This window comes from Lissotriton vulgaris, chromosome 2_1, assembly GCF_964263255.1.
Source record: "Lissotriton vulgaris chromosome 2_1, aLisVul1.2, whole genome shotgun sequence".
NCBI lineage: Eukaryota > Metazoa > Chordata > Amphibia > Caudata > Salamandridae > Lissotriton > Lissotriton vulgaris.
The window spans coordinates 2,030,150,773-2,030,177,324 of record NC_141687.1 but is presented as its reverse complement, the minus strand read 5'-3'; the positions used below and the strand labels follow the sequence as shown (position 1 = coordinate 2,030,177,324).

Below are 26,552 nucleotides of genomic sequence, written 5' to 3'. Positions count from 1 at the left end.
TGTCCTATAGACATACATAGAGAAAATAGGCCTAAGGGTCTCCCCTTAGTAGCCTTTCTTTGTCCTTATGTAAAAAGGACCAAACTCTCACAGTCAGACAATCAGCTCCGACCTCCCTCTAGAACCTTCCTGGGAGGAGCCTCAGTCCCTCAGATTTTCTACCGCACGTTGTGCTAAGTGAGTCTCCTCTGAGCTCTGCTCAGATTCTGTGTTTTTTCACTTCATTAAATGACTTTGTTGTCAAGGATTCTTTTCTACTATGGATTATCTTCAAATACATTCTTTAAAGAAGGTCTGGTAAGGAAGCACACCGACTGCATTGACTGCCTGTACTGCAGGCCAAGGACTGAAAGTCTGTCGCACTTCCTCAAGTAAGTTTTTGAGACACTAAGACCAGAAAGGAGGTTTTTTATTTTCTCCAGTGACCGAGATGAGGCGTTGTCCTCAACGTCTAGGAGACCTCAAAAGAGAAGAGAATCTCCTCAGACTCATTCCTCAGGGGAACGTCCTGAGAAGGCCCTCAAAAAGACCACTCATGGATCTTCTGGGCACAGTCCTTCAAAATCTCCTCACTCTGTGGAAAAGGAGAGTAAAGGACTGGCTTTTGGAGAAAAATCATGTAAAAAAGACGACTTCTGAGCCGTCAAAATCACCTCCTCTGGTCATAGGACCCTTCAGAAGGCCGTCTTCTATACCGCCTGAGGTAAAGACTAAGAAGCTAACCTCGTCTCGATGGCCTCGTCTACGATGGTCTTGTCTACAACGGCTCATCTACAATGGCTCGTCTACGATGGCTCGTCTACGATGGCTCGTCTACGACGGCTCGTCTACGATGGCTCGTCTACGACGGCTCGTCTACGACAGCTCGTCTACGACGGCTCGTCTAAGACGGCTCGTCTACGATGGCTCGTCTACGATGGCTCGTCTACGATGGCTCGTCTACGACGGCTCGTCTACGACGGCCTAGTCTATGGCGTCGACGATGGCCTCATCTACGATGGCCTCATCTATGATGGCCTCATCTACGATGGCCTCGTCTACGATGGCTCGTCTACGATGGCTCGTCTACGACGGCTCGTCTACGACGGCCTCGTCTACGACGGCCTAGTCTATGACGTCGACGATGGCCTCATCTATGATGGCCTCATCTAAGATGGCCTCGTCTACGATGGCCTCGTCTACGATGGCCTCGTCTACGATGGCCTCGTCTACGAGGGCTCGTCTACGACGGCCTCGTCTACGACGGCCTCGTCTATGGCGTCGACGATGGCCTCATCTATGATGGCCTCATCTATGATGGCCTCATCTGTGATGGCCTCATCTATGATGGCCTCGTCTACGATGGCCTCGTCTACGATGGCCTCGTCTACGATGGCCTCGTCTACGATGGCCTCGTCTACGATGGCCTCGTCTATGATGGCCTCGTCTACGATGGCTCGTCTACGATGGCTCGTCTACGATGGCTCATCTACGACGGCTCGTCGTCGACGGCTCGTCGACGATGAGAGCGTCGACGACGAGAGCGTCGACGACGGCCTCGTCTATGACTGCTCGTCTATGAGGGCCTCATCTATGATGGCCTCATCTATGATGGCCTCATCTACGATGGCTTGTCTACTATGGCCTCATCTACGATGGCTTGTCTACGATGGCCTCATCTACGATGGCTTGTCTACGATGGCTTGTCTACGATGGCTCGTCTATGACTGCTCGTCTTCGACGGCCTGTCTACGGCGTGGACGTTGGCCTCGTCTACGTTGGCCTCGTCTACGATGGCCTCGTCTACGATGGATTCATCTATGAGGGCTCGTCTTCGATGGCTCGTCTACGACGGCATCGCCATCGACGACCTCGTCTATGACTGCTCAGCTATGACGCCCTGTCTACGGCGTCGACGAGGCCCTCGTCTATGATGGCCTCATCTATGATGGCCTCGCCTATGATGGCCTCGTCTATGATGGCCTCGTCTATGGTGGCCTCGTCTATGGTGGCCTCGTCTATGGTGGCCTCGTCTATGGTGGCCTCGTCTATGGTTGCCTCGTCTATGATGGCCTCGTCTATGATGGCCTCGTCTATGATGGCCTCGTCTATAATGGCCTCGTCTATAATGGCCTCGTCTATGATGGCCTCGTCTATGATGGCCTCGTCTATGACGGCCTCGTCTATGACGGCCTCGTCTATGACGGCCTCGTCTATGACGGCCTCGTCTATGACGGCCTCGTCTATGACGGCCTCGTCTATGATGGCCTCGTCTACGACGGCCTCGTCTACGACGGCCTCATCTACGACGGCCTCGTCTATGACTGCTCGTCTACGACGGCATAGTCTGTGACTGCGGTCTCGTCGACTGGCTCGTCGACGAGGGAAATTCCGACAATTCTGGAATCTCTTATAAGGTGGTAGAGAAGGCTGCTCAACGTTTTAAGATCTCAATTGCCTCTCAAGAACAGGACTGCTTCTTGTATGACTTCATAGAACCTCTCAAGAAAGCATTAAGGTCATTACCGATTATCGATTATCTATAGTCAGAAGGGGTATAGGGCGCCAGATACAGCACTGGCGTGTTTAACAGGATATCCTAAGCCGGACGGCGTAGTGACATAGGCGACCCAGAAGAACTCAGGAATCCTTCGGCCCCTTTGTCGCTTCCTCCTGATAAGGGGGGAAAAAGAGTGGACAACATTGGGAACAGGTTTTCCTCAATGTCGGCAATGATGGTAAAGGCCGCAAACGCCCTAGCGCTCTTGGGACGCTATCATAGATAATTGTGGGCACACATAGCCCCATACCTGTCGGAATTGCCAGACTCATCCAAAGAGGATTCTGCTAGATGGTGAAGAATCGGCGTCAGAAACTATAGATTGCGCGATGGATATCGCAATTACAAGGTTCCACCAGTTGGCTGGAGCAACCCCTCCCCGCAGGCTTCCGCACAAACATCTACGCCTGCTGCTCCAGGAAATATCTGCGATGTTGAAGAAAGGAGCGATCGAGCAAGTTCATTCGTCTCAAAGAGGGAAAGGATTCTATTCCCGCTTCTTTCTTATACGCAAGAAGGAGAAAGAGTGGAGGCCCATACGAGACCTCAGGGCACTCCACTCTTTCCTGAAGAGTCAGTCGTTCAGGATGGTGACGATCCAAGAAATACTAGGCATACTGGAAAAAGGAGATTTTATGACATCTTTGGATCTCCAGGATGCCTACTACCACATCCCGATTCTCAAGGGGCACAGAAAATTCCTGAGATTCGAGGTGGCAGAGCAGCACTACCAATTCAAAGTCCTGCCGTTTGGCCTCAAATCGGCACCGCAGATTTTCACCAAGTACCTTTCACCTGTGGCAGCTTTCCTGCGTCAAATGGGTCACCAAGTCTTCCCCTACCTCGACGACTGGCTGGTAACGGCACCTTTAGCTGCAGGCGCGACCAAATCCTCCAACGCCTGCACCAATCTCTTTCCCCAGCTAGGATTGACTCTCAATCACGAGAAATCCTGCATGACCCCAACAAGAAACATCACCTTCCTCGGGGCGACCTTGAACACGGAATGCGCAAGGGCATTTCCTTCAAAGGACAGGAAAAACAGGATAATATCTCTGGCCACGGCTCTGGCATCAAGGAAGTCCCTAAGAGTTCGAACCTACAAATCACTCCTAGGAATGAGGTCTTCTTGTATACTCATCATCCCTCACTGCAGACTCAGGATGCGCCCATTGCAAGACGCCCTCACGAACCAATGGACACAGAGTACAGGTTCTTTCGAGGACATTGTGAAGATAACACCACAAATATCCAAGAGCCTGGAATGGTGGAGAAATCACAGGAATTTGTCTATAGGACTGCCATTCCTACTTCCAGCAGCACCTCTGGTGATCACCACGGATGCACCCCTGGAAGGCTGGGGAGCTGTCCTCCAGGATCTCCATATATGCGGCAAATGGAAAATTCAGGAGAAGCATCTCCATATCAATCTTCGGGAACTATGGGCTGTGTATCTAGCACTACATGCCTTTTTACCACGCATCCAGAACTCCCAGGTGCTCGTCAGAACGGACAACACCACGACGATGCACTATCTCAACAAACAGGGAGGAACGCGTTCGCTCACTCTATCACGCGAGTCGCAAAAGATCTGGAACTGGCTTGTACTCCATGGGATCACGCTCAGGGCGGACTATGTCCCGGGCGAGGACAACACCATTGCCGACGCCCTAAGCCGACGGAAATCCCTCTCCCACGAATGGGAGCTCGACAAGAGTACGCTGGTTACTCCAGTATTGGAACTTTCATAGATTCCCATTGCTTGTATCATTCCCCGTCGTCGGAATGGGAGCCTCGGTAATAATATATATATATATACCTAGGTAAATACTCCCTAATAGGTGTAAAAAAGGTAAAAAATTAGGCCTAGGCCTCATTATCTTTTGTAGCCTATTGGTGTCCTTATGTAAAAAGACCCAAAGTCACCTTAGCAACCAATCAGATCAGCCTCACCCTGTAGAACCTTCCTGAGAAAGCTCAGAGCCTCAGATTTTCTACCGCTTCGTTGGTGACCGGGAGTCTCCTTAGAGCTCTGATCTAACTTCAACTTGAGGTACTGTTTAAACAGTTTTTTCTTGAAGGATTTCTTTCAGCTTTGTCATGGCTGATAAGGAAAAGAAGAGCCTTTTCAGGTCTTGTGCCACTTGTGGCAAAAAACGACTTTATACAGAAGATCAACATAAGGACTGTATTTACTGTCTATACCCAGACCATAAGGTTGATGGGTGTAGTATATGCAGGAGAATGTCTGTGAAAACCCTCCGTGATCGTGAAGGACGGCTGCTTCTGTGGCTTAGGAAGTTGGAAAGGAGGGATGAAGTGGTTTCTGGTGATGAGGAAGATGCCAGATCTTCATCTTCAAAGACTTCATTGAAGAGGGGCGGATCGTCTGTGGAGATTTCAACTGAACCCCCCTTAAAGGCTATGCGTGGGACCTCTGATAGGTCTGGCAAGCCAGGGCCTATCGAATCTCCTCACGTGAGTGTAAAGGAGAGGGAAAGGCAGGCACTGCAGGTGCAAAAGGCTAAACTGGATGAGAGCTCGGCTGGGCCTTCCCACCAGGTTAAAGTAGCCAAGTCCGTCAAAAAACCGACTGTAGAGGCCTCTACAGGGGTCAAGAAGGACTCTAAAACATCTGAGGTGATTTTTTCTCCTCAGTCGTCGACGAGCCATCCAGCGACGACGAGGACGACGACGAGAGCGTCGACGAGGACCTCGATGTCGATTCCGTCGACGAGGACTGGATCGACGACGGCGTCGTCGACGATAACCACGTCGACGGTTACCACCACGTCGACGAAGACCATCCCGTCGACGATGACTATTCCGTCGACGGTGGCAATCTCGATGGCGACGATCCCGTCGACGACGACGAGCCCATCGACGATGACAGTTCCGTCGACGATCCCGTCGACGATGGTGAGCCCGTCGACGATGACAGCTCCGTCGACGGTCCCGTCGACCATGATGAGTCCGTCGACGATGACGGTTCGTCGACGGTGAAGGGACTCTCGTCGACGGTCCCGTCGACGACGATTCAGAAAAAGGAAACGGTGGAGTTTTTCTCAACGCCGTTGACGACAGGAGCGCCAGGAAACAGCAGAAGGAGGAGGATAACCCCAGATATGACTTCTCCAAGGAAAGTACCTTCATTACCTCCACCCCTTTTGTTGGATGAAGATGACTACTCAGAAGAGGAGAATGAGATGTATGGGGATGCTTACAGTCCATCTCAATTGAATCTGAAGTACCATGATTCGGATTTGGATGAGGAGTATTATTATCAAAAGGAACAGCGGCCAGAAAGACAAGTTGCATACCAGGAAACCCAACCACAGCAGGGCATGGTAACGATGCCTATGAGTCTTTTGACAGACTTAAGGGCAATGCTGGAAGAGTATAGGAGCAGACAAGGGTCGCAACCTGTGGAAGGTCAAGCACAGGTTCAACCGCAGGTGGTGGCAGCACAGTCGGTACGGCCTGCACAGGAAGAACATGAGAGGGAATATCCTCGGCAAGTCCAAGTGGATACCTCGGATAAAGATGAAACGGGGCAGAACCAAGATCAAGACCAGGATAGTGAATGGAACCAATATATAGCTCCGGATCCGGCTTCACCAGTGCCAGACCCGGTTGACTCGCCTCCGGCTGATGTAGGAGGTTTCTTCAGTTTGATGGAAAGAGCCACAGCGCGCTTTAAGTTAGCGATGCCTACAACATCTACGGATTGTTTCTTGTACGATTTTAAAGAGGCATACCGTAAGGCCGTGCGCTCGATTCCCATTGTAGAGCACATATGGGAGGAAGGGAAGAAAGTGATGCAGACCCCAGCGACTGTCATTCCAACTCTTCCGCGCTTGGAGAAAAAATATAAAGCTCCTGATGACAGTCCCGCCTGTTTGATTGGACAACCTAGACCAGACTCGGTCATATCGCAGGCGGCACAGAAGAAATCGCGGAATCCTTCAGCCACCCTCACGACTCCGCCAGACAAGGAGGGTAGGAGGTTGGACAACGCTGGGAAGCGTTTTTCGTCGATGGCTAGCTTGTTGGTCAGAGCGGCGAATGCCTTGGCGATCCTAGCAAGATACGACCGCCAGATGTGGAGTGATGTGGCACACTATGTGGATCTACTAGCGGATGACCAGAAAGCGGAAGCACAGAAACTTCTGGAAGAAGGACAGCGTTCCTCTTCAGAGATGATTGACTGCGCGATGGACATCGCCACCATCTCTTTCCGTGCTCTGGGCAGTGCAGCGGTTCTTCGGCGACAAGGGTGGCTGCGAGCTACATACTTCCGGCCAGAGGTCCAGAATAGGATTTTGGACTTGCCATTTGACGGGGACATGTTATTTGGGAAACATGTCGATGAGACCCTGCAGGGTATAAAGAAGGACACAGAGACAGCAAGGGCTCTGGGGAACCTGCAATATAGGAAGACACCGTTCCGTGGAGCACGAGGAAGAGGCTTCACTTCACCTAGAGGAGGTTATCAGCAACAGCGATATTCACAGCAGTCGCAGTCGTACAGGCCTCAGTACGGCAATCAATACTATCAGCGGCAGTCGCAATCCCAGTCTTTCTCTCGCCAGAACGCTCGTGGACGACAGGGGCGTCAGGGCAAGGACGCTGGCAAGCGTCAATAGCGGCCTCCTGACTCTGCCAACTGTTCCTCCGCTTCTGGGATCTCCAGTGGGCGGCAGGATATCACAACATCTGAGCAGCTGGGAAGAGATTACATCGGATCAGTGGGTATTAAACATCATCCGAAATGGGCATACTCTAGAATTCCAGGAATTTCCACCTACAAGAGCTCCCCACGCCACTACTTCGAAACATCTGAACCTTCTTCAAGAGGAAGCTCAACAAATGCTTCAAAAAGGGGCGATCCAACGTGTTCCCCTATCACAAAGGGGAGAAGGTTTCTATTCAAGATTTTTTCTGATCCGCAAAACAAAGCAAAAGTGGCGTCCTATCCTGGACTTGAGGGAGCTCAACACCTATCTCACGAAACTGTCGTTTCGGATGATTTCACTCCAGGACATATTGCGCCTCTTGAACCCAGGCGACTACATGGCAACATTAGACCTGGAAGATGCCTATTTTCATATCCCGATCCATCCAGCTCACAGACGTTTCCTTCGCTTTACAGTAGGCAAGAGTCGCTTCCAGTTCATGGTGCTCCCATTTGGATTAAAGTCCGCTCCTCGGATATTCACAAAGGTGCTGGCACCGGTAGCAGCATTTCTGAGGAGACAGTCGCTGGAAGTATTCCCGTACTTAGACGACTGGCTGCTGAAGGCCCCAAGCTTACAAGAGGCATCGAAGGCAGTGAGCACATGCTTGAACCTCTTTATTCATCTGGGTTTACAACTCAACAAGGAAAAATCAGTTCTTCAGCCGGCAGGTAGGGTGAAGTTCTTGGGAGCGATACTCGATACTCAGGAGTGCAAAGCCTTCCCATCGGAAGAGAGACAGATGAAACTCATATCGTCAGCCACTCGTTTCCAAAGGAGAAGTTGGATGACATCAGGATGTACAAATCTCTTCTAGGGTCGATTTCATCCTGTATTTAATTGATTCTGCATTGCAGACTGCGAATGCACCCCCTGCAGGAGGAACTGGACCTTCAGTGGAGACAAGTGGAAGGTTCGTTCGACGACAGGGTGACGGTTACCCAGCGGATGAAACGGTCGGTTTCATGGTGGATGAAAAGATCTCACCTCACTGTGGGACTCAGTTTCAAGGCTGCACGGGCTCCTCAGGTCATTACCACGGACGCTTCTCTTCAAGGTTGGGGAGCGGTCATTCAAGACCTCCAGGTCAGTGGTCACTGGACTCCGGAAGAACGTCGTCTACATATCAACGTTCTGGAGCTAAGAGCTATTCGATTGGCAATGTTGGCTTTCCTCCCAAGGATTACAGACTCAGCAATCCTGGTGCGGACGGACAACACCACCGCAATGCATTACGTCAACAAGCAGGGAGGCACAAGATCGCCACTGCTTTCACAGGAAGCCCAAATACTGTGGGAATGGGCGATATCGCAGAACATCACACTCGTAGCAGAACACCTTCCAGGAGTATGCAACAAGAAGGCGGATACGCTAAGCCGCCTGAGAGCAGTCTCGCACGAGTGGGAATTGGAGAACGCAGTGATCAAGGACATCTTCTTCCGTTGGGGGACCCCAGCGATCGACCTGTTTGCAACACCAGGAAACAAGAAATGCCGGTGTTACGCAAGCAGGGAACACCATCGAGGGTCACTGGGGAATGCCCTTTCGATGTCCTGGTCAGGCGCGTTTGTTTACGCCTTTCCGCCATTTCCCCTGATTCCTCGAGTCCTCAAGAAACTCAAGATGGACAGGTGCAGGATGATACTAATAGCGCCTGCCTGGGCTCGCCAGTTTTGGTACACGGAGTTGCTTCTTCTATCAGAGACACAACCCATTCATCTGCAACCCAAACAGACACTTCTATCGATGTACGACGGCCAGGTTCTTCACCCGAACCCGAGCTCGCTTCAGTTGATGGCTTGGCTCCTGAATACAGAGAGTTTAAGGATTTAAACATCCCAGAGGAATGCAGGACCATCTTGGCACAGGCACGAGCCCCTAGCACCAATAAGACATATAGAGCGAAATGGAAGAGGTTCCATTTGTGGTGTCAGAGGGAAAAAGTACATCCTTTCTCGTCAGCTCCGCATCAACTCTTACCATACATTCTATCGTTAGCACAAGCAGGTCTGGCTCATGCTTCTATCAAGGTCCACTTGGCAGCTATTTCCAGGTATAGGAGGACAAGATCGGGCCCCTCTCTATTGTCAGCAAGAGTAATAAAACAATTCCTGAAAGGACTGTTTAGAGTTTTTCCGCCAGTTAGGCCCCCACCTCCGGTATGGCACTTGAATGTGGTCCTGGCTCAGCTGATGAGACCGCCATTTGAGCCGGTACATAAAGCGGACCTGAAGTTCCTATCATGGAAAGTGGCGCTTCTTTTGGCACTCACCTCTGCAAGGAGAGTAGGAGAGCTTCAGGCTTTAACCATCAAAGAACCCTTCTTGCAGTTCAAGAATGATACATTGATCCTACGGATGAACCCCAAGTTCATTCCGAAGGTACCGACAGACTTTCATCTTAATGAACCAGTGGTTTTGAAGTCTTTTTTTCCTCGACCTTCAAACCAGGCTGAGAGGACACTTCATTCTCTGGACGTTCAGAGATGTTTGAAATTCTATCTACAACGCACAGCTGGATTTCGAAAATCACCCCAACTGTTTGTGGCTTTCGGAGCCCCAAGGAAAGGATTTCCTTTGTCAAAACAAGGGATATCTAGATGGATATCTAGTGCGATCCGGTTCTGCCACCAGGCGGCAGGCAAACCTTTACAAGGACAGGTGAAAGCACATTCCACAAGGTCGATCTCAGCATCAACAGCGCTGTTTGCTGGAGTATCCATAAAGGATATTTGCAGAGCAGCCACCTGGAGCAGTACGCACTCCTTCACGAGACATTACTGCCTGGAGGCGGCGGCAAAGGAGGATTCGGCTGTAGGACAGGCAGTCCTGAGAAATCTCTTCCAATAAGAGGTGAGCTTTCCTCTCTTCCCTCCTCCTGTTTTTTCAAACATTTCGTTTCTTATGCTTTGTTACTGCTTTATGGTTGTTATAATCTGTGATGTCATTAGTTTATAATGATTCTGTAACTGTGCACGAAATGTTTGAGGTATGCTAACTGCTATCTACTCTGATACAAGCAATGGGAATCTATGAAAGTTCCAATACTGGAGTAAGAAACAAGTTACTTACCTGTAACTTTAGTTCTCCAGTATTGGTAACTTTCATAGATTCCCATGCGCCCACCCGCCTCCCCTGGGAAAGCTCACTTTAGGGCTAGGTGATTATGTGGCAAAGCAACGGCTACGAAAATCTGAGGCTCTGAGCTTTCTCAGGAAGGTTCTACAGGGTGAGGCTGATCTGATTGGTTGCTAAGGTGACTTTGGGTCTTTTTACATAAGGACACCAATAGGCTACAAAAGATAATGAGGCCTAGGCCTAATTTTTTACCTTTTTTACACCTATTAGGGTGTATTTATCTAGGTATATATATATATATATATTATTACCGAGGCTCCCATTCCGACGACGGGGAATGATACAAGCAATGGGAATCTATGAAAGTTACCAATACTGGAGAACTAAAGTTACAGGTAATAACTTGTTTCATCACATATTCTCAGAATGGGGGGCCCCAGGACTCGACCTGTTTGCCACCAAGGAGCACGCCAATTGCCCAAACTACGCAAGCTGGCGTCCCCAACCAAGGTCACTCGGAAATGCTTTTTCCATCGGTTGGTTCAGCGTATTTGCGTACGTTTTTCCACCATTTCTGATGATTCCCAGGGTTCTCAGGAAGATGAAGGCGGAGCATTGTACCCTGATCCTAATTGCCCCGTTCTGGCCGAGGCAGGACTGGTTCTCGGATCTTCATCGCCTCTCCATCAGGACACCGATTCCTCTGAAGCGGCACACGAACCTGCTGACAATGTCCAACGGGCAGGTGCAACACCCGAACCTGCAATCGCTCAGGTTACCGGCCTGGCTCCTGAGCACAGAGTTCTGTCATCTAAACATCCCGCAGGAATGCAGGGACGTGCTGGCAAAAGCAAGAGCGGACAGTACCAACAAAACGTACTCTCTAAAATGGAAACTATTCTGCATATGGTGTTTAGAGAACGGCCTGAGACCACTCCATATCACACCCGAACAGATATTACCATACCTCCTGCATTTGGCACAGTCAGGACTGGCACATGCATCCATAAAGGTTCACCTGGCAGCTATCTCAAGGTTCACCAGAACTTTCACAGGACCTTCTCTGTGGTCCAGCCGGCTAGTCAAGCAATTCCGAAAGGGGCTCTACAGATCCTTTCCGAGGCCTCGGAAAGTCCCTCCGACATGGCAGCTGAATCTGGTACTCAACCAACTCATGAGACCTCCTTTTGAACCCATTCATCGAGCATCTATCAAATACATCTCATGGAAAACGGAGCTCTTGCTCGCTTTAACATCAGCCAGGAGAGTTAGCGAGCTACAAGCTCTGTCCATCCAGGAACCATATATGCAGTTCAGACTAGACAGGGTGGTGCTGAGACCCAACCCTAAATTCATACCAAAGGTGCCTTCGGACTTTCATCTCAATGAACCGATTGTCCTTCGGTCCTTCTTTGCGAACCCTTCCACTGCAGCAGAGAGAGCACTACATTCTCTGGATCTCAAGAGATGCCTAAAGTTCTACCTGGATAAAACAAAGACTCTCAGGAAATGTTCGCAACTGTTCGTGGCATACAGCAGACCAAGAATGGGCATGCCTCTCACGAAACAAAGCATCTCGAGATGGATCTCCTCGGCGATTGCATTCTGCCATGACAAGGCCGGACGGCCTTTAACCGTTCATGTTACTGCACATTCCACCAGGGCGATGTCCACGTCAGCAGCACTGTTCGCTGGAGTGCCAATCTTGGACATATGCAGAGCGGCGACCTGGAAGTCACCGCACGCCTTCTCCAGACACTACTGCCTGGATATCGAACTTCAGAAGGATGCGGCAGTGGGCCAGGCGGTGCTTCGCCATCTCTTTCAGTGAGGTGAGCCTTCCTACTTCCCGCCATCCAGGTATGCACATTCTTTGCTCTTGTGGTATTCTAATTATGCTATCATTCCTTGTTATGTGATAATATATGCATTGTCTAACATGACCGCAGAGCGACATTACATAACAAATGTGCATATCTGATTGCTAGCTATTCTGATTCAGGCATGTGAATCCATGAAAGACACCCCTAATACTGGATAAGAAATGTGTTACTTACCTGTAACAGCAGTTATCCAGAATTGGTGTCTTTCATAGATTCACATGCAACCCTCCCACCTCCCCTGGAAGGACTCACATCCCTCTCTAACCATATTACGCCAACCTAGCTGGGTGCGTACGAAAATCTGAGGGACTGAGGCTCCTCCCAGGAAGGTTCTAGAGGGAGGTCGGAGCTGATTGGCTGACTGTGAGAGTTTGGTCCTTTTTACATAAGGACAAAGAAAGGCTACTAAGGGGAGACCCTTAGGCCTATTTTCTCTATGTATGTCTATAGGACATTACTTTTTTATGTACCGGAGGCGCCCGTCTTGACGACGAGGTATGATTCAGGCATGTGAATCTATGAAAGACACCAATACTGGATAACTGCTGTTACAGGTAAGTAACGCATTTCTTCTCCTGCCCTGGTAGGCGTGGCCACTCCCATTGCCTGCTGGTCTTTGGAGTTCTGTCTTTACTTTACCCAGTGGTGCGCCGTGTTCTCACTCTCACTAAAACAAAAGTTAATGAACCTAAGTGGGTTGCTCCGCACTGAAAGGACTTGTCATGCCTTTAGAGTCCTCCAAGGCCAAACATGTTCCTCTTGCCTCAGCGCCTGTTGACACTAAAGCAGAACTGCACGAAGTGCAGCGGGGCGTTCCTCGCGGCTCAGGTGGGGCCGCATTCACATCCAACGAGTTGCCTGCTGTAAGAAACACCCATCACAGGTAAGTTCAGTTTTCGCCGTATTTTATTCTTGGGAGGGCATACAGTGTTCAAGCGGCTGCCAGTGCCTTGCATAAGTAGAATGTCCTTCCCAATGCGTTTCGTGAAACTAATCACTTCATCTGGGGTTACGGGCATGTGTGAGGGAGAACACACCTTCTTTAAAGTACATTTCTCCCGCCCAGTGGTGCGCCGTGTTCTCACTCCCAATAAAACAAAAGTGCCCTCCTAAGAATAAAATACAGCGAAAACTGAACTTACCTGTGATGGGTGTTTCTTACAGCAGGCAACTCGTTGTTGGATATATGTATGTGTGTATGTATATATATATATATATATATATGTGTGGACTTTATAGTTATTTGTGAAATATAAAAATTTTCTTTGAAAACGCATGCGTAGTAACCGCACATGCACTTTAAAATATATTTGTATGTATTTTTACATAAACATTTGTGAGAAAAACACACTTATAGTATTGTATACATATATTTTACAAATAACATTATATATATATGTATATATATATCATTTTTTTAATCCTCAACAACGCCTAATCCCATAACCACCCGAAACCCTAAAAATACCCTTGCCACCCAAATACCCTTCCTAAAATTTCTCTTGCCACCCAAAAAACCATACACACCCTAAAAAATCCCTTGCCACCCAAAAACCCATATCTACCCTAAAAATGATCCTGCCATCCAAAAACCCATACCCACTCTAAACCCTAACAATTATCTTGTCACCCAAAAACCCATTCCCATCTTTGAGACCGAGGAAGGACAACAAACAGCAAAAAATACAAGAAAAAACAAACGAAGAAAAGAAAGATGAAAAAGGTACAAACAAAGGAGGGAAAAACAAAATGAAAAGCAATTGGACACAGAGAAAGTAGACTTAGATAAAACTATTATCAATCTGTCCAATGTACCTCTGTCCAACGCGGAAAAAGTATTGTTGTCACTCGGTCTCAATTTCTGTCCTGGCCAAACATTTAATTACAGCTCTACTAGAATTGATATCTTCAGGTTCGTCAGAAAACTTAAATTAAGAAAACATTTTGCCTTGAAAAATAGTAAAGACAAAAATGAGGAGCAACAGCTTGATAATGATACTCATGTAGACAGCTTGGACATTAAGGCGGCAGACATACCAACATATTTGGACCTACATGATTTGAATACTGGCGAAGCAGAAACTGACGACACTAGCTGTGATCCTTCCACTCAGACCAGAATCAGAAATATCAACCTGCTACAAAAAGGAGCTGGGATCAGCCCCTTTAAGAAAAAATCTAAGTACATTCCCATGATGCCCAGAGACGCTTTGGACACCTTTCACGATTGTGTGGTGGAAGACATCAAAAAACTGAATACACAAGTACAGTCCAAAAGAACGAAAAGGAAAAAACATATTGAGCAAAAGAAAAGAGACTATGCCAAACTGATGAAAAAGTTGGGTGAGAACAATGAAATCATCATTAAAAAATCAGATAAGGGCGGCAATTTAGTAATCTGGCCCCGAGATGAGTATATCAAAGAGGCGAAACGTCAACTCAACAATACTGACTGTTATGAGCCGTCCAACACCAAAAAGTACAACATTGCCATTGATTCTCTCAAGAAAATGTTGATGCAACTGCGTAGAGATGGTTTAGTATCTAATGATGAATTTAAATTTATGCATAATGACAACCCAATTGTGCCGGTTCTTTATTTAATACCAAAAGTGCATAAATGTGTTTCTCCCATTCCTGGCAGACATATTATTTCGGCCATAGGGAGTGTAGCGGAACAGGTTGGCCAATATGTAGATTTTTTCCTACAGAACTCTGTTAAAACCCTGCCCAGTTACATTAAGGATACTGGGGATTTCCTTAGCAAAGTGGAAAATATACAATGGTCAGGAGAGATCTCATCACATTAGACATTGAGTCTTTATATACCAGCATTGACCACCAGGCAGGGCTGAAAGCAGTAAAATTCTTTTTGGACCAAAGACCGTGCGAGTTTTATCAGCACAATAAGGCCTTAATCAATCTAATGAACTGGTGCCTTAATAACAATTTCTTTCTGTTTGGAAAGGAGTTGTTTAAGCAACTAAGGGGCGTAGCAATGGGAGCCTGCTTCTCCCCCAGCTATGCATGCTTGCACGTTGGCTGGTGGGAGGAGCAGGTCCTCAAAAAGGACTATTCTTCTACCTTTGACACCAACATCAAATACTTCCTTAGGTATATTGATGATATTTTCATCGTATGGCAGGGAAACAAAGAAAAGGCTATGGAGTTCATAGACAACATCAATGTGAACAATTTAAATCTCCACTTTACCTACCACATTGATGAATCTAGTATAGAGTTTCTGGATGTTAAGCTATACGTGGTAGATGGAAGGGTAGAAACTACCTTGTTCAGAAAGCCCACTGCGGGTAATGTTACACTTCACGCCTCTAGTGCTCATCCTAGGCACCTTGTTGCCAGTATCCCCTATGGGGAGCATTTACGCCTCAAAGGGATATGCAGCACTGACATTGAATACAATGCTTGTGCTGCAGAATCTATACAGCGAATGAAAGCAAGAGGCTACTCTGACAAAATACTGACAACAGCACTTGCTAAAACAGCTCTTAGATCTAGAGCCAGTCTGATACCATCACCAAGAGAGGAACAGGTTGTCCTCAATGACCCTTCTGAATTGTCAGCCACTTCTGAGACGGACGATTTTGATCAATGTCCAAGACTGATAACAGCATACAGTGAAAATGAACGGAAGATCAGATCTATTGTTAACAAAAACTGGGCAATAGTCTTAACTGATCCCGTTCTAAGAATGAGTTTACCTTCTAGCCCCACTATCACATTTCGCAGAGCTAGGAACATGGGAGCTGTGTTAGATCCAACTAGTCCTGAAATAAGAACTAAACCCAATTGGCTTAAACCCAAATCTGGTTTCTAGAAATGTTCCACATGCCGTTTGTGTAGATTTGGGGTGAACAAAACAGAATATCTGACTCCATTCTGTTCAACACCACAAAAAATAATGGGTAACTATAATTGTAAGACTGAATTTGCAGTCTACGTTCTCACATGTACCTGCGGTTTAAATTATATTGGTAGCACCAAGCTGCAGGTACATGTGAGAATCTTACAGCACTTTCGTGCAATTTTACATAGCGACCCTAATTATCCTGTGGCACGCCACTTCAAACGGATGCATGGAAACAACCTATCCTGTTTGCAATATTATGTGGTATCCTCCGTCCCAAAACCACGCAGAGGAGGAAACAGAGAGGCTTTACTTAGAAGACTAGAAACCAAGTTCATTCTTAACTTCGATAGTAAATGTCCAAATGGACTCAATAACACGGAAGATATGTACACGTGTCTTTAATTTATTGTTCTGACTGTTCTAATTGTCATCGTAAAGCTTAATATGTATTACATGTATTCTAGAATGAATTATTGATCTGACTGCAAAGATCCTACAGTACGTAGGTTTTTAATCTTTGGTTTTGGTAAGAAGATTTGGAGCTCCCGGTATATATTTCACGACAGCTGTCGATATCTTACCTTACTAATTCGCACTATGGTCCGGAAAAAGTATAGGGGGTTGTGTACTATTAGTGAGGAAGATGTAGAAATCTTGGACATGTTTCTTGGTTTCAAAACTGATTCTAATATCTGATGTCACTGCCTATTTCTTTCTTTCTTGTCCTGGCCTTTTTGGTTTCAAAATGTATTTTTATTTTGAAATCATTTTATTCCACACAAATTTCTTGCACATAGGAGGTTAAAGGGGAAATAATAAGTATTGCTGCTATGCTCTATTTTTGCACATTCTTTTTAATCAGTGTCACGATTGAAGCAAGTTGTTTTTTGCATTTATGCAGTTATGAAAATCAAATTTTATTGTACATAATATGTCGTATATGGATTGATCCAGTAATATACATATGCCAAACAGACTTTCTATGAAATGGATTGTAAATAATTAAGCAATCAAATTTTTGATTAAGATATTCAGCAATAATAATTGTTTCCTTTTTTTGATAAATGTAAACAAAAGGATTAGTATCGTTTTTAAATGGGTAGCAAATCAAATGTTATTTAAAGTTTGTAACAGTTGATAAATCGAGCCCAGATGACAAGTCGCTTAGTCTGTTTGTTGTGTCTATGGCGAACTTGCTGACCATGTGACCTGAGTAGGAAGGGCATAACATTTAAATGGCTACAACCTGAAACAGCCTGTATGTGATCAAGGGCTTCCGAGCCCGAAACGCGTCATCTGTCGATTGCTGCTGATAAGGTTGAATAAATAACATCTTGCCTACAAAGAAGTGGTTCGCTTCTCCTTCTTCGCCGCCGAGGCTTTGGTGGAAGTGGTTGGAGTTTTGTCTTATATATATATATATATATATATATATATATATATATATATATATATATATATATATATATATATATATATATATATATATATATATGTGTGGACTTTATAGTTATTTGTGAAATATAAAAAATTTCTTTGAAAACGCATGCGTAGTAACCGCACATGCACTTTAAAATATATTTGTATGTATTTTTACATAAACATTTGTGAGAAAAACACACTTATAGTATTGTACACATATATTTTACAAATAACATTATATATATATGTATATAAATATAATTTTTTTAATCCTCAACAACGCCTAATCCCATACCCACCCGAAACCCTAAAAATACCCTTGCCACCCAAATACCCTTCCTAAAATTTCTCTTGCCACCCAAAAAAAGATACACACCCTAAAAAATCCCTTGCCACCCAAAAACCCATATCTACCCTAAAAATGATCCTGCCATCCAAAACCCATACCCACTCTAAACCCTAACAATTATCTTGTCACCCAAAAACCCATACCCATCCTTAACACTAAAAATTCCTTGCTACCTAAAAACCCAAACCCACGCTAAACCCTAAAAAAGCCCTTCCATCCCATAAACCCATACCCATCCTGAATCCTAAAAATCCCTTACCACCCAAAATCCCATACCCACCCTAAACATTCCCTTGCCACCCAAAAACCCATACTCATGCTAAAAACACCCTTGCCACCCAAATATCCCTACCAATCCTGAACCCAAAAAATACTCTGGCCACTCTAATACCTTCACCCACCCCTGAACCTTAAAAAGACCCTTGCCTATCCTGAAAAGGCCCTAGCCACCCAATACCCTCACCCGCCCCAAACCCTGGAAACATCCTTTGCCTAATATATATGTATACACCTTTATTTTGAAGATTAATTAAAATCATTGTAAAGGATTTAGTAATAGGAATTTTTAAAATGCCTTTGTGTAGCGAATATACGATTTACCTATTAAGTAAAAATATTCTTAATAATAAAAGGTAGTGGGGCTTAAAAGACAGTGTGGGCAGAATAAAGTGCAAATGTTCAGTGCTCCACAGGTTGGGGGGGGCTCTAAATTGCAGGTAAAAGTAGATCTGATTCAAGTGGAGAGATTGTGAGGCTCCAGAGGATACCTCCCGAATTAGTAACAGTCTTTTGACTTGTAATCAAAGTTTGTGGTGGGTAATATTTTAAAAGTCGCAGTGGCTAGCATACCCAGAGCAAACATTCTGTGCTCCAAGAGTAACAGAGACAGTCTCTACAGATCATAAAATGAGGTGAAGAGCAATACTGTGATACCGGGGGTCGCCTCTTGGACTTGTAGCAATCTTTTTACTTGTAATAGGAACTTTGAAGCCCTGGATGTTGTTGCTATTTAGGAGCACGATCATGACCACACGGAAGAATCTGATCTGGGCAGCTTTCAAGCTGGTCATAACCATTTCCGTCTTAAATGGATGACGGCTGGGCAGATGCACAAAAAAAATATATTACAATCTCCTCGAAGGAACCGCACAGTCGGCATTAAGGTTCCGACCAAACTTGCTTACAGGTAGGGATCTGATCTTTTAATGGAAAAGCTCCCTTACAGATTAAAAGAGAATGTTGACTGCTATGTGAGACATGAATTGTTAGGTAGGGTTGCGAACTCCAGCTTGCATAGGTATGTAAGACTGACCAACCGTGCTTCGTGGGAGTCATCTCTGCTTTAACAAGTGTCCAAGAGTGTAGTTTGGCCGCCTTGTTGGTGATTTTCTTTAAGTTGGTAAAGCTAATGTTATGAGTCCCAAGCATTGAGCAGATTTAAGGTGGTTAATGCTTGCTGGAGTTGGCCAGTTATTTTCTAGCTGGTTCTCTATTTCCGACCAACACAGAGCAGCCAGTCATATTGATGATTTCTGCCATCCTCATCGAGGATTGATTAAATAGCCCAAACTCCAATCGCACCTGGGCCTTTGAGATGCAGTACGGAAGTCGGAAAATGAGTTTGAAGAGGAGGGATTGCAATTGATTAAGGGTGGTAGGATCGCTCCCCTTAAGTAGTTCTTAGCCGTGACTGCGCTAAGGAACTTGGCTTCAGTGAGCTGTAGGAGGTTGGACTACAATGTGCTCAGCATTATTTTTTTCAGCAAGTTGAAGGCAAAGCTTAGCTTTTTGGCCGGGCCCTCCTTTTTTTGTAAAAGCTCCCTGAAGGATCATCTGGAATGCATTACTACTCCTAAGTATTTGTAGGATTTAGCCCGGTATAAGTTCTTTCCAGCTGCTTTCCACTTGAACAAGGAGTGGTGAGGGGTGAGTTTTGCTGAAAAGCAGATGACCTTTGTTTTGGAGTCATATATATATATATATATATATATATATATATATATATATATATATATATATATATATATATATATATATATATATATATATATATATATATATATATATATATATATATATATATATATATATATATATATATATATATATATATATATATATATATATCGTGGTAAAGATGTGTTGCTAAGACATATACGTTGTAATAGATGTGTGGTACTGTGTTGTAGAGGCTGTTTCCCGATTTATACACACATTTTAAAAGTCAAATATAAAAATATTATTTTGGTTTTTTCAGGCAGCTTTGTTGGCATTGCAGGAAAATGGACTAGAGGCCACTTCTGTGAAACAAGAACATTATTTGAAGTCCCTGCAGTTTGTGAAACCATCAATACAGCCCAAGGATCTCGAGATTTATGAAAGATTATTTAAGAAACCGCATCTGACCTAAGAACTTGCACAGGCAGGCTAAACACAACAAGATTATGTGAGCCCTTAGAATGATAGACCTTATAGAATTACCCAAGTACCTTTTTTAAGAACTAAAACAATAAAAGAACTATGAATGTTTGTGCCTTGTGTTTTAACTTTCAAATTCAAGTGCGTGTTTGGTATTTTTTGCTTTCTCCATTCCATGTCCCAAAAACTGAAGAAAAATGAAGTTCCACACGTGATCCTTCCCGTTTTAGATGGTGTTCTGAACTGTTCACTACTAATATTCATGTACAGTGTTCCTGCATGGGGCAGTACTCAACTGATAGACAGTACTTTTTTCTAAAACTGTTAATGTTATCTTTTTCTACAATGCATATTTTATCTGAATACACTTTATTGCAGTTACTTAAAGCCATTAGACATACTGAAAGAACAAGTTAACATTAATCTGAATAATCTACCTTAAAAAGAAATAATTGTTCCTTTGTTATGCACTTTATTTTGGTTTGAGAAACAAAATCTACAAACATATTGATCTCTGTGGCAGTTTGAAGTTAAGTGTCATTTCCAAATGTATAATTACATCTTCTAATCTTCTTTTACCACTTCCCTCCCCATCACCCTAAAATTTCTCTTACCCGGCCTTTATCCATCCCTGCACCATAAAATTGCCCTTGCCTTCCTTCACCTCTGCCCACCCCTAATCTTTAAAGTTACCCTTACCTCCCTTTAACAACTATCCATCCCTGAACTCTAAATACATCCCTTTAAACTTCCCTTACCTAAACTTAGACCATGCATGGCAAAGGCATGTGTGGTAAAAGACTAAGTGGTAAAAGATGTTCCACTTCACAAAGCGTTATACTGGTCAGTATGGTAGATAAACTCAGATGTAAGACTTGAGACTCTGGTGACAAATGGTCTTCCGAGATATTCTGTACTGTAAGATGACAGGCCTGGTAACAGATGTCACATTGCCATACTTATTAAATCCTCATCTATACATACATCTGACACTACCATAATCTGGCCAGGGCTGAAATTTTAACTTTTTTCCCACCTTACTGCTAGTCAAACAAGCTGGCCCTTCTTTTAGTTTTAGACTCTGTGACGTCCCGACCACTGTTGTTTGGCTGTATTAGAAGGAATTGCCTCTTCTCTCTCCATGGAAATCATGTTCACTTTTATTTTATACAACTTAGTAACGAATTTGGGTTTATCATGTCCCGATTAAGTTGGGGTGATGGCATTTTCTTTAATGGGGCAACATTGAACATCTTTCAAGGTACATCGCAGGTCAATTGCAGAAACAGAGAGCCTTTCACCCTGTCACAGCTTTCCCATAGAATACCAATGGCATCCGTTCAGCACCAAGGTCATTAGGCACGAGCGTCAGAGGTCCACAAAATCCTTGACAGTGGCCTATGGACATATTTTGTGTTGAAAAATTATGAGGGATCCGGTGAAGGGATGGGCAAGGGCTTGCTTCAGCGTGAGAATGTGTAACAGATGCTGAGAAATGAGATAGTGATGCTCCTTTTCAGACTCTTGTAGTCGCAACCCCCAAAGCAATAATGGCATGTATCCCCACTAACACATAAACACACATGCAGCAGTGGGACAGCCTGAATCATGACTAAATTTCACTGCTCACAGTCTATCATAGTTAGACATTGGTCATGCTGCATGCCTTGTTGTATCAATCACTGATCTTGGCAGTGGACTGCTCCCTTCCCTGCACACTCTGCCTGGTAGCAGCTGCCCCTATAGCTGCTGCTGACCCTCTGGTCAGTAGTTCAAGGCCCTCTCCTGCCTGCACCTCATCCCTGGTGGTCCAGTGGTGGGGCATCTCTACTCTGCTGCTGCGCTGCCCTCTGTCTCTCTGCTCTGGCTTCTTGCTTTCTGTTTTTCTCTCTCTTCCTCCATTCCATTGTCCTTTGCCATTTTTCTGCCACTTTTTGGGCATTTATTTTCCCTACTTCTTTATTCCCCGCCACTGCGATTCCCCGTGGCCCGCCCCTCCAGTGCCACTTTCCCATTTCCTGCCACCTGCTATCCATATCTTCCCTGCACACTACTTAATGGCGGGCATTGCGCAGCTGCGCCACTGGTGGGCCAAAGGCAAGCCCATCCGTGCCTGGACCACGCCTAGCACCACTGGCCCTGGTTCTCAACACATCCACCACTACGACGCCAGGACCCTCCATGCCGTCAACACTGGACGCCACTCTGCCTTCAGCCGAACATCGCCGATGAACACCTAAGGCCCTTTCTCCTACCGGAACTGCAGCTGCACCTTCTTTTGCCACTGCAGACCCATTCACCACACAACTGAAAATCTGGCCACCTCAACTGCATCCCGCTGAACACACGTTCCCTCCACAAACACCCCACGGAGATCTGGGACCTGCTCCAATCAGTCGACCCCAACATCGCATTCCTCCCGGAAACCTGGATGAACTCTACCTCTGCCCTGGACATCACCACTGCCATCCCAGACGGCGACAAGATCGTCCACAAGGACCGCATCAACAAACAGGGGGGAAGCATTGCCTTTGTATACAAAAGCACCCACCACCTTCCCACCCACGTGGATATCCTCTCGACCAACATGGAGCACCTCCACTTCCAGACCAACCTGAACACCACCTTCTGCGGCACCGTCATCTACAGTTCCCCTGGACCATGTCCACCCTTCAACCTTTCCATCATCGACTTCATCGCAGCCTTGGCCCCCACAGACTACATCCTCAGTGACCTCAACTTTCACCTGGACAACTACAACAGCAAAAACAAGTTGTCCCTGCTGGAGAATCTCGCCACTGACTGACTCCAACAACTGGTCACCTCCTCAACCCACTCAGCAGGACACACACTCGACCCCAACTTCTCCACCAGCGACATCACCTTCAGCCACTCCACCAAGCTCAAGTGGACCGGACATTGTTGCATCCACTTCTCCTTCACCAAACCCACTGTACACCTCCCCGCTACCCTCGAAGAAGTTGTAACAAGGTCATCGAAGAACAGCTCATCATCTCTCTCAGCAGCACCCCTCCACCGACCGCCACAGACACCAACATTTGAGCACGCAACCACCACCAATGAATCGCCGACTCTGGCTCCGCTGAAGGAAGCCCCAAGCAAGCAACACCCCAAGTAAGCCAGCTGGTTCTCTCCCACCCTTCATGAGTCCAGACACACCTGTAGACAGCTCGATAAGAGATGGAGGAGCAAGAAGACCCCCGAAGACCACTCAGCTTTCAAGACCACTGTCACCACACACGGTGAAAGCAGCCCTACAAGAGAGGAACAACGCCAATGCACTCAATAGTAAAGAACATTTTGCCGTAGTCAAAGGATTTGCCTGCCCCAACATAGAAACAGCAGACATACACCCTCCCAGGACCTCTGCAACAACCTTGGCACCTACTTCCACTGCAAGATCAAGGAGATATACGACAGCTTCAACAGCATTGTTACCCAAGACCATCCCCTGGCACCTGCAACCACTGCACCCTATAACGCCGGATCCAAACCAACATTGCTCAACTGGACTCCCCTCTCCGCGGACGACACCCTCAAGATCATGAAGAGCATCCACTACGGATCACCCTCGGATGCCTACCCACACCACATCTTCTACAGAGCAGCCACCACCATCACCCCCGAACTCTGCCGCACCATCAACAACTCCATTTACTCCGCCACCTTCCATGAAGGCTGGAAACATGCTGAGATCAACCCCTTTCTGAAAAAACCCTTTGCCAACCCAACAGACCTCAAGAACTCCAGACCCATCTCTTTTCTCTTCTTCCCAGCCACGATCATCAAGAATGCCATCAACGCCCAACTTTCTGAGTTCATCGAAGCCACCCAGGTCCTGGACATCTCAATCCTGCTTCTGAAGCAACTGCAGCACCGAGACTGCCCTCCTTGCTGCCACAGATGACATCCGCGCACTCCTCAACCTAGGTGAGACCGCTACCCTCATCCTCCTGGACCTCTTGGCCGCCTTAGACACGGTCTCTCACCGTACTCTATGCAAAAGACTCCACGATGCCGGCACAGGCAAACACAGAGAGTCAGACTACCTCTGTTCCTCTCGGAACCCACAGAGATCTGCTATGGAGTGCCTCAGGGCTCCTCCTTGAGCCCCACTCTTTTCAACATCTACATGGCCCCTCTCGCAGCCATCGTCATGAACCACGGACTCAACATAGATTCCTACGCCGACGACACCCAGCTGATTCTCTCCCTCACCAACAAATAGTCACTTTCCAAAAACAACTTTCACAACGGGATGAAGGCTGTCGCCACCTGGATGAAAAACAGCTGCCTCAAGCTCAACTCCGAGAAGATCGAAGTCCTCATCATGGACTCCGCCCCCACTGCTTGGGACGACTCTTGGTGGCCTGCAGCGCTTGGAACCCCCCATACCCACAGACCACGCACGTAACCTCGGCATCATCCTGGACTCCTCACTCACCATGAAACATCAGATCAACACTGATTCATCATCCTGCTTCCACACGCTGTACCTGCTCTGAAAGAATTTCAAGCGGATTTCCCAGAGTCCAGAAAGATAGTCACCCACACACTCAGCAGTAGCAGAATTGACTATGGCAACACATTCTACACCGCCATCCCCCAGAAACTCCTCAAACTGCAGAACATTCAGAACGCCTCCGCCAGACTCATCCTCACCTCCCCCACCATAGCCACATCACCAGCCACCTGATAGATCGCCACTGGCTCCTAGTCAACAAAAGAATCACCTTCAAGCTCCTCACACACCTACAAAGCCCTACATGACACGGGACCTGCATACTTTAACCACCACCTCACATTCCACGCACCCACAGCGACCTCCGCTCTTCCCAACTGGCCCTGGCTACCGTCCCACGTATCCGCAAGACCCCGGCTGGAGGAAGATCTTTCTCTTACCTCGCAGCAAAGACCTGGAACACACTACCTCTCCACCTTAGGCAATCACTGTCACTGCCTCACTTCAGGAAGGACCTCAAGTCCTAGCTCTTCGACTGAACCACATTGCCCTGTCTGACCCCTCCCTCAGTGCCTTGAGAGCCTTACGGGTGAATAGTCGCTTTTTACAAGACATCTTATTGATTGGTTAACTGAATCCCCCTATGTGAATTAACACTCAACCAAGAGAGGAGGAGTAAGAGTAGAGTCGCTTTAGTGCAGGGCTCCAAGGAGTGATCATCATTAGTAATCCTATATAGGGACGTCAGAACTGGAATCGTATTAGATATAGTCATCTTTAGTGGTGTGTGAAATCTGCGTAAATTGCTTTCACATAATTGCATGCAATTTCGGGAAATTATGTAAAAGTATGCATAATTAGTGAAATGTCAACCAGTCATTTAGCACTGTATTTGAGCGCAAATTGTGTCCTGACATCAACTTTTGATGCAAGGACACAATATGCACCAAAAAATAGCGCAAAAAACACAACTGCTTCAATAACCAGTTGCTTGAGTTCTGGCTATTCACATTTAACCAGGACAACATAAAAACAAGCATAGTGCAAAATTCCCAAAGTTATGCAAATTACGCTAGTGTAATTTAAATTTCACCCAAATTTAGACCTCAAATGATAGAGTTTATGTCTTAGTGATAGTTTTTGTATACCTTGTTATAGGTCGCAAATATCATATTGTGCCATGTAATGGGATTATTTACATTATGAAATATTGTCCTGTGCTTTGATGGTTTTAAATTTTAACCGAATAAAGCTAATTTTGAGTGAGTGAGATAGAGGGAAGGGTGCTACGCCAATAATATAGAACACACTGAAAGCAGTGATGAAAGGCCAATTCACAGCAGAAGGCTGACCGAGGCAGAGAAGGGTTAAATTGTCAAAGTCACCGGACATTTGGAGAATGGTGATTACTTTAAGTGGGCAAAACTGGAAGTTGATAGAACAATTATCTACTAGCAAAACCAGAAATGTGGTTTTAACAAGGCTAGAAAGGCCGTCCCCTAGCTTTGTGACAGACCTTAAAACATCGTGGGATGTGGTTTGTAATGAGGCGGCGGACGGGAGGGTCAGGTCGTCTTCAGTAACTTGTACGAGCAGGAACACGTGCAAAGGGAGACCTGCCTGTCTGATGAGGCTGTCCCAGGACAGTCTATTTCACAGCAAAAGGCCTTGGAGGCACTAAGATAAGAAGTATTGTGCCAAGTCGCCAGGCCCCCAGGGGTTTATGGTGGCTTTTACAACACCTCTGGAGCCCAGTTACTGCTGGGCCCAATTC

The 26,552-nt window shown here is 46.2% G+C and overlaps 1 protein-coding gene across 2 annotated transcripts in view; it reads left to right on the top strand.

The window, feature by feature from the left end:
• AFG2B (AAA ATPase AFG2B) overlaps positions 1-20,406 on the top strand; it is a 247,052-nt gene extending 226,646 nt beyond the window's left edge. For both annotated transcript variants that reach the window (XM_086958256.1, XM_086958257.1), the window contains one exon: positions 20,135-20,406. In XM_086958256.1, the coding sequence (XP_086814382.1) occupies positions 20,135-20,287 (153 nt within the window). In that variant the 3' untranslated portion in view covers positions 20,288-20,406. The remainder of the gene's footprint in view (positions 1-20,134) is intronic.
• The last annotated feature ends 6,146 nt before the right edge of the window (positions 20,407-26,552 follow it).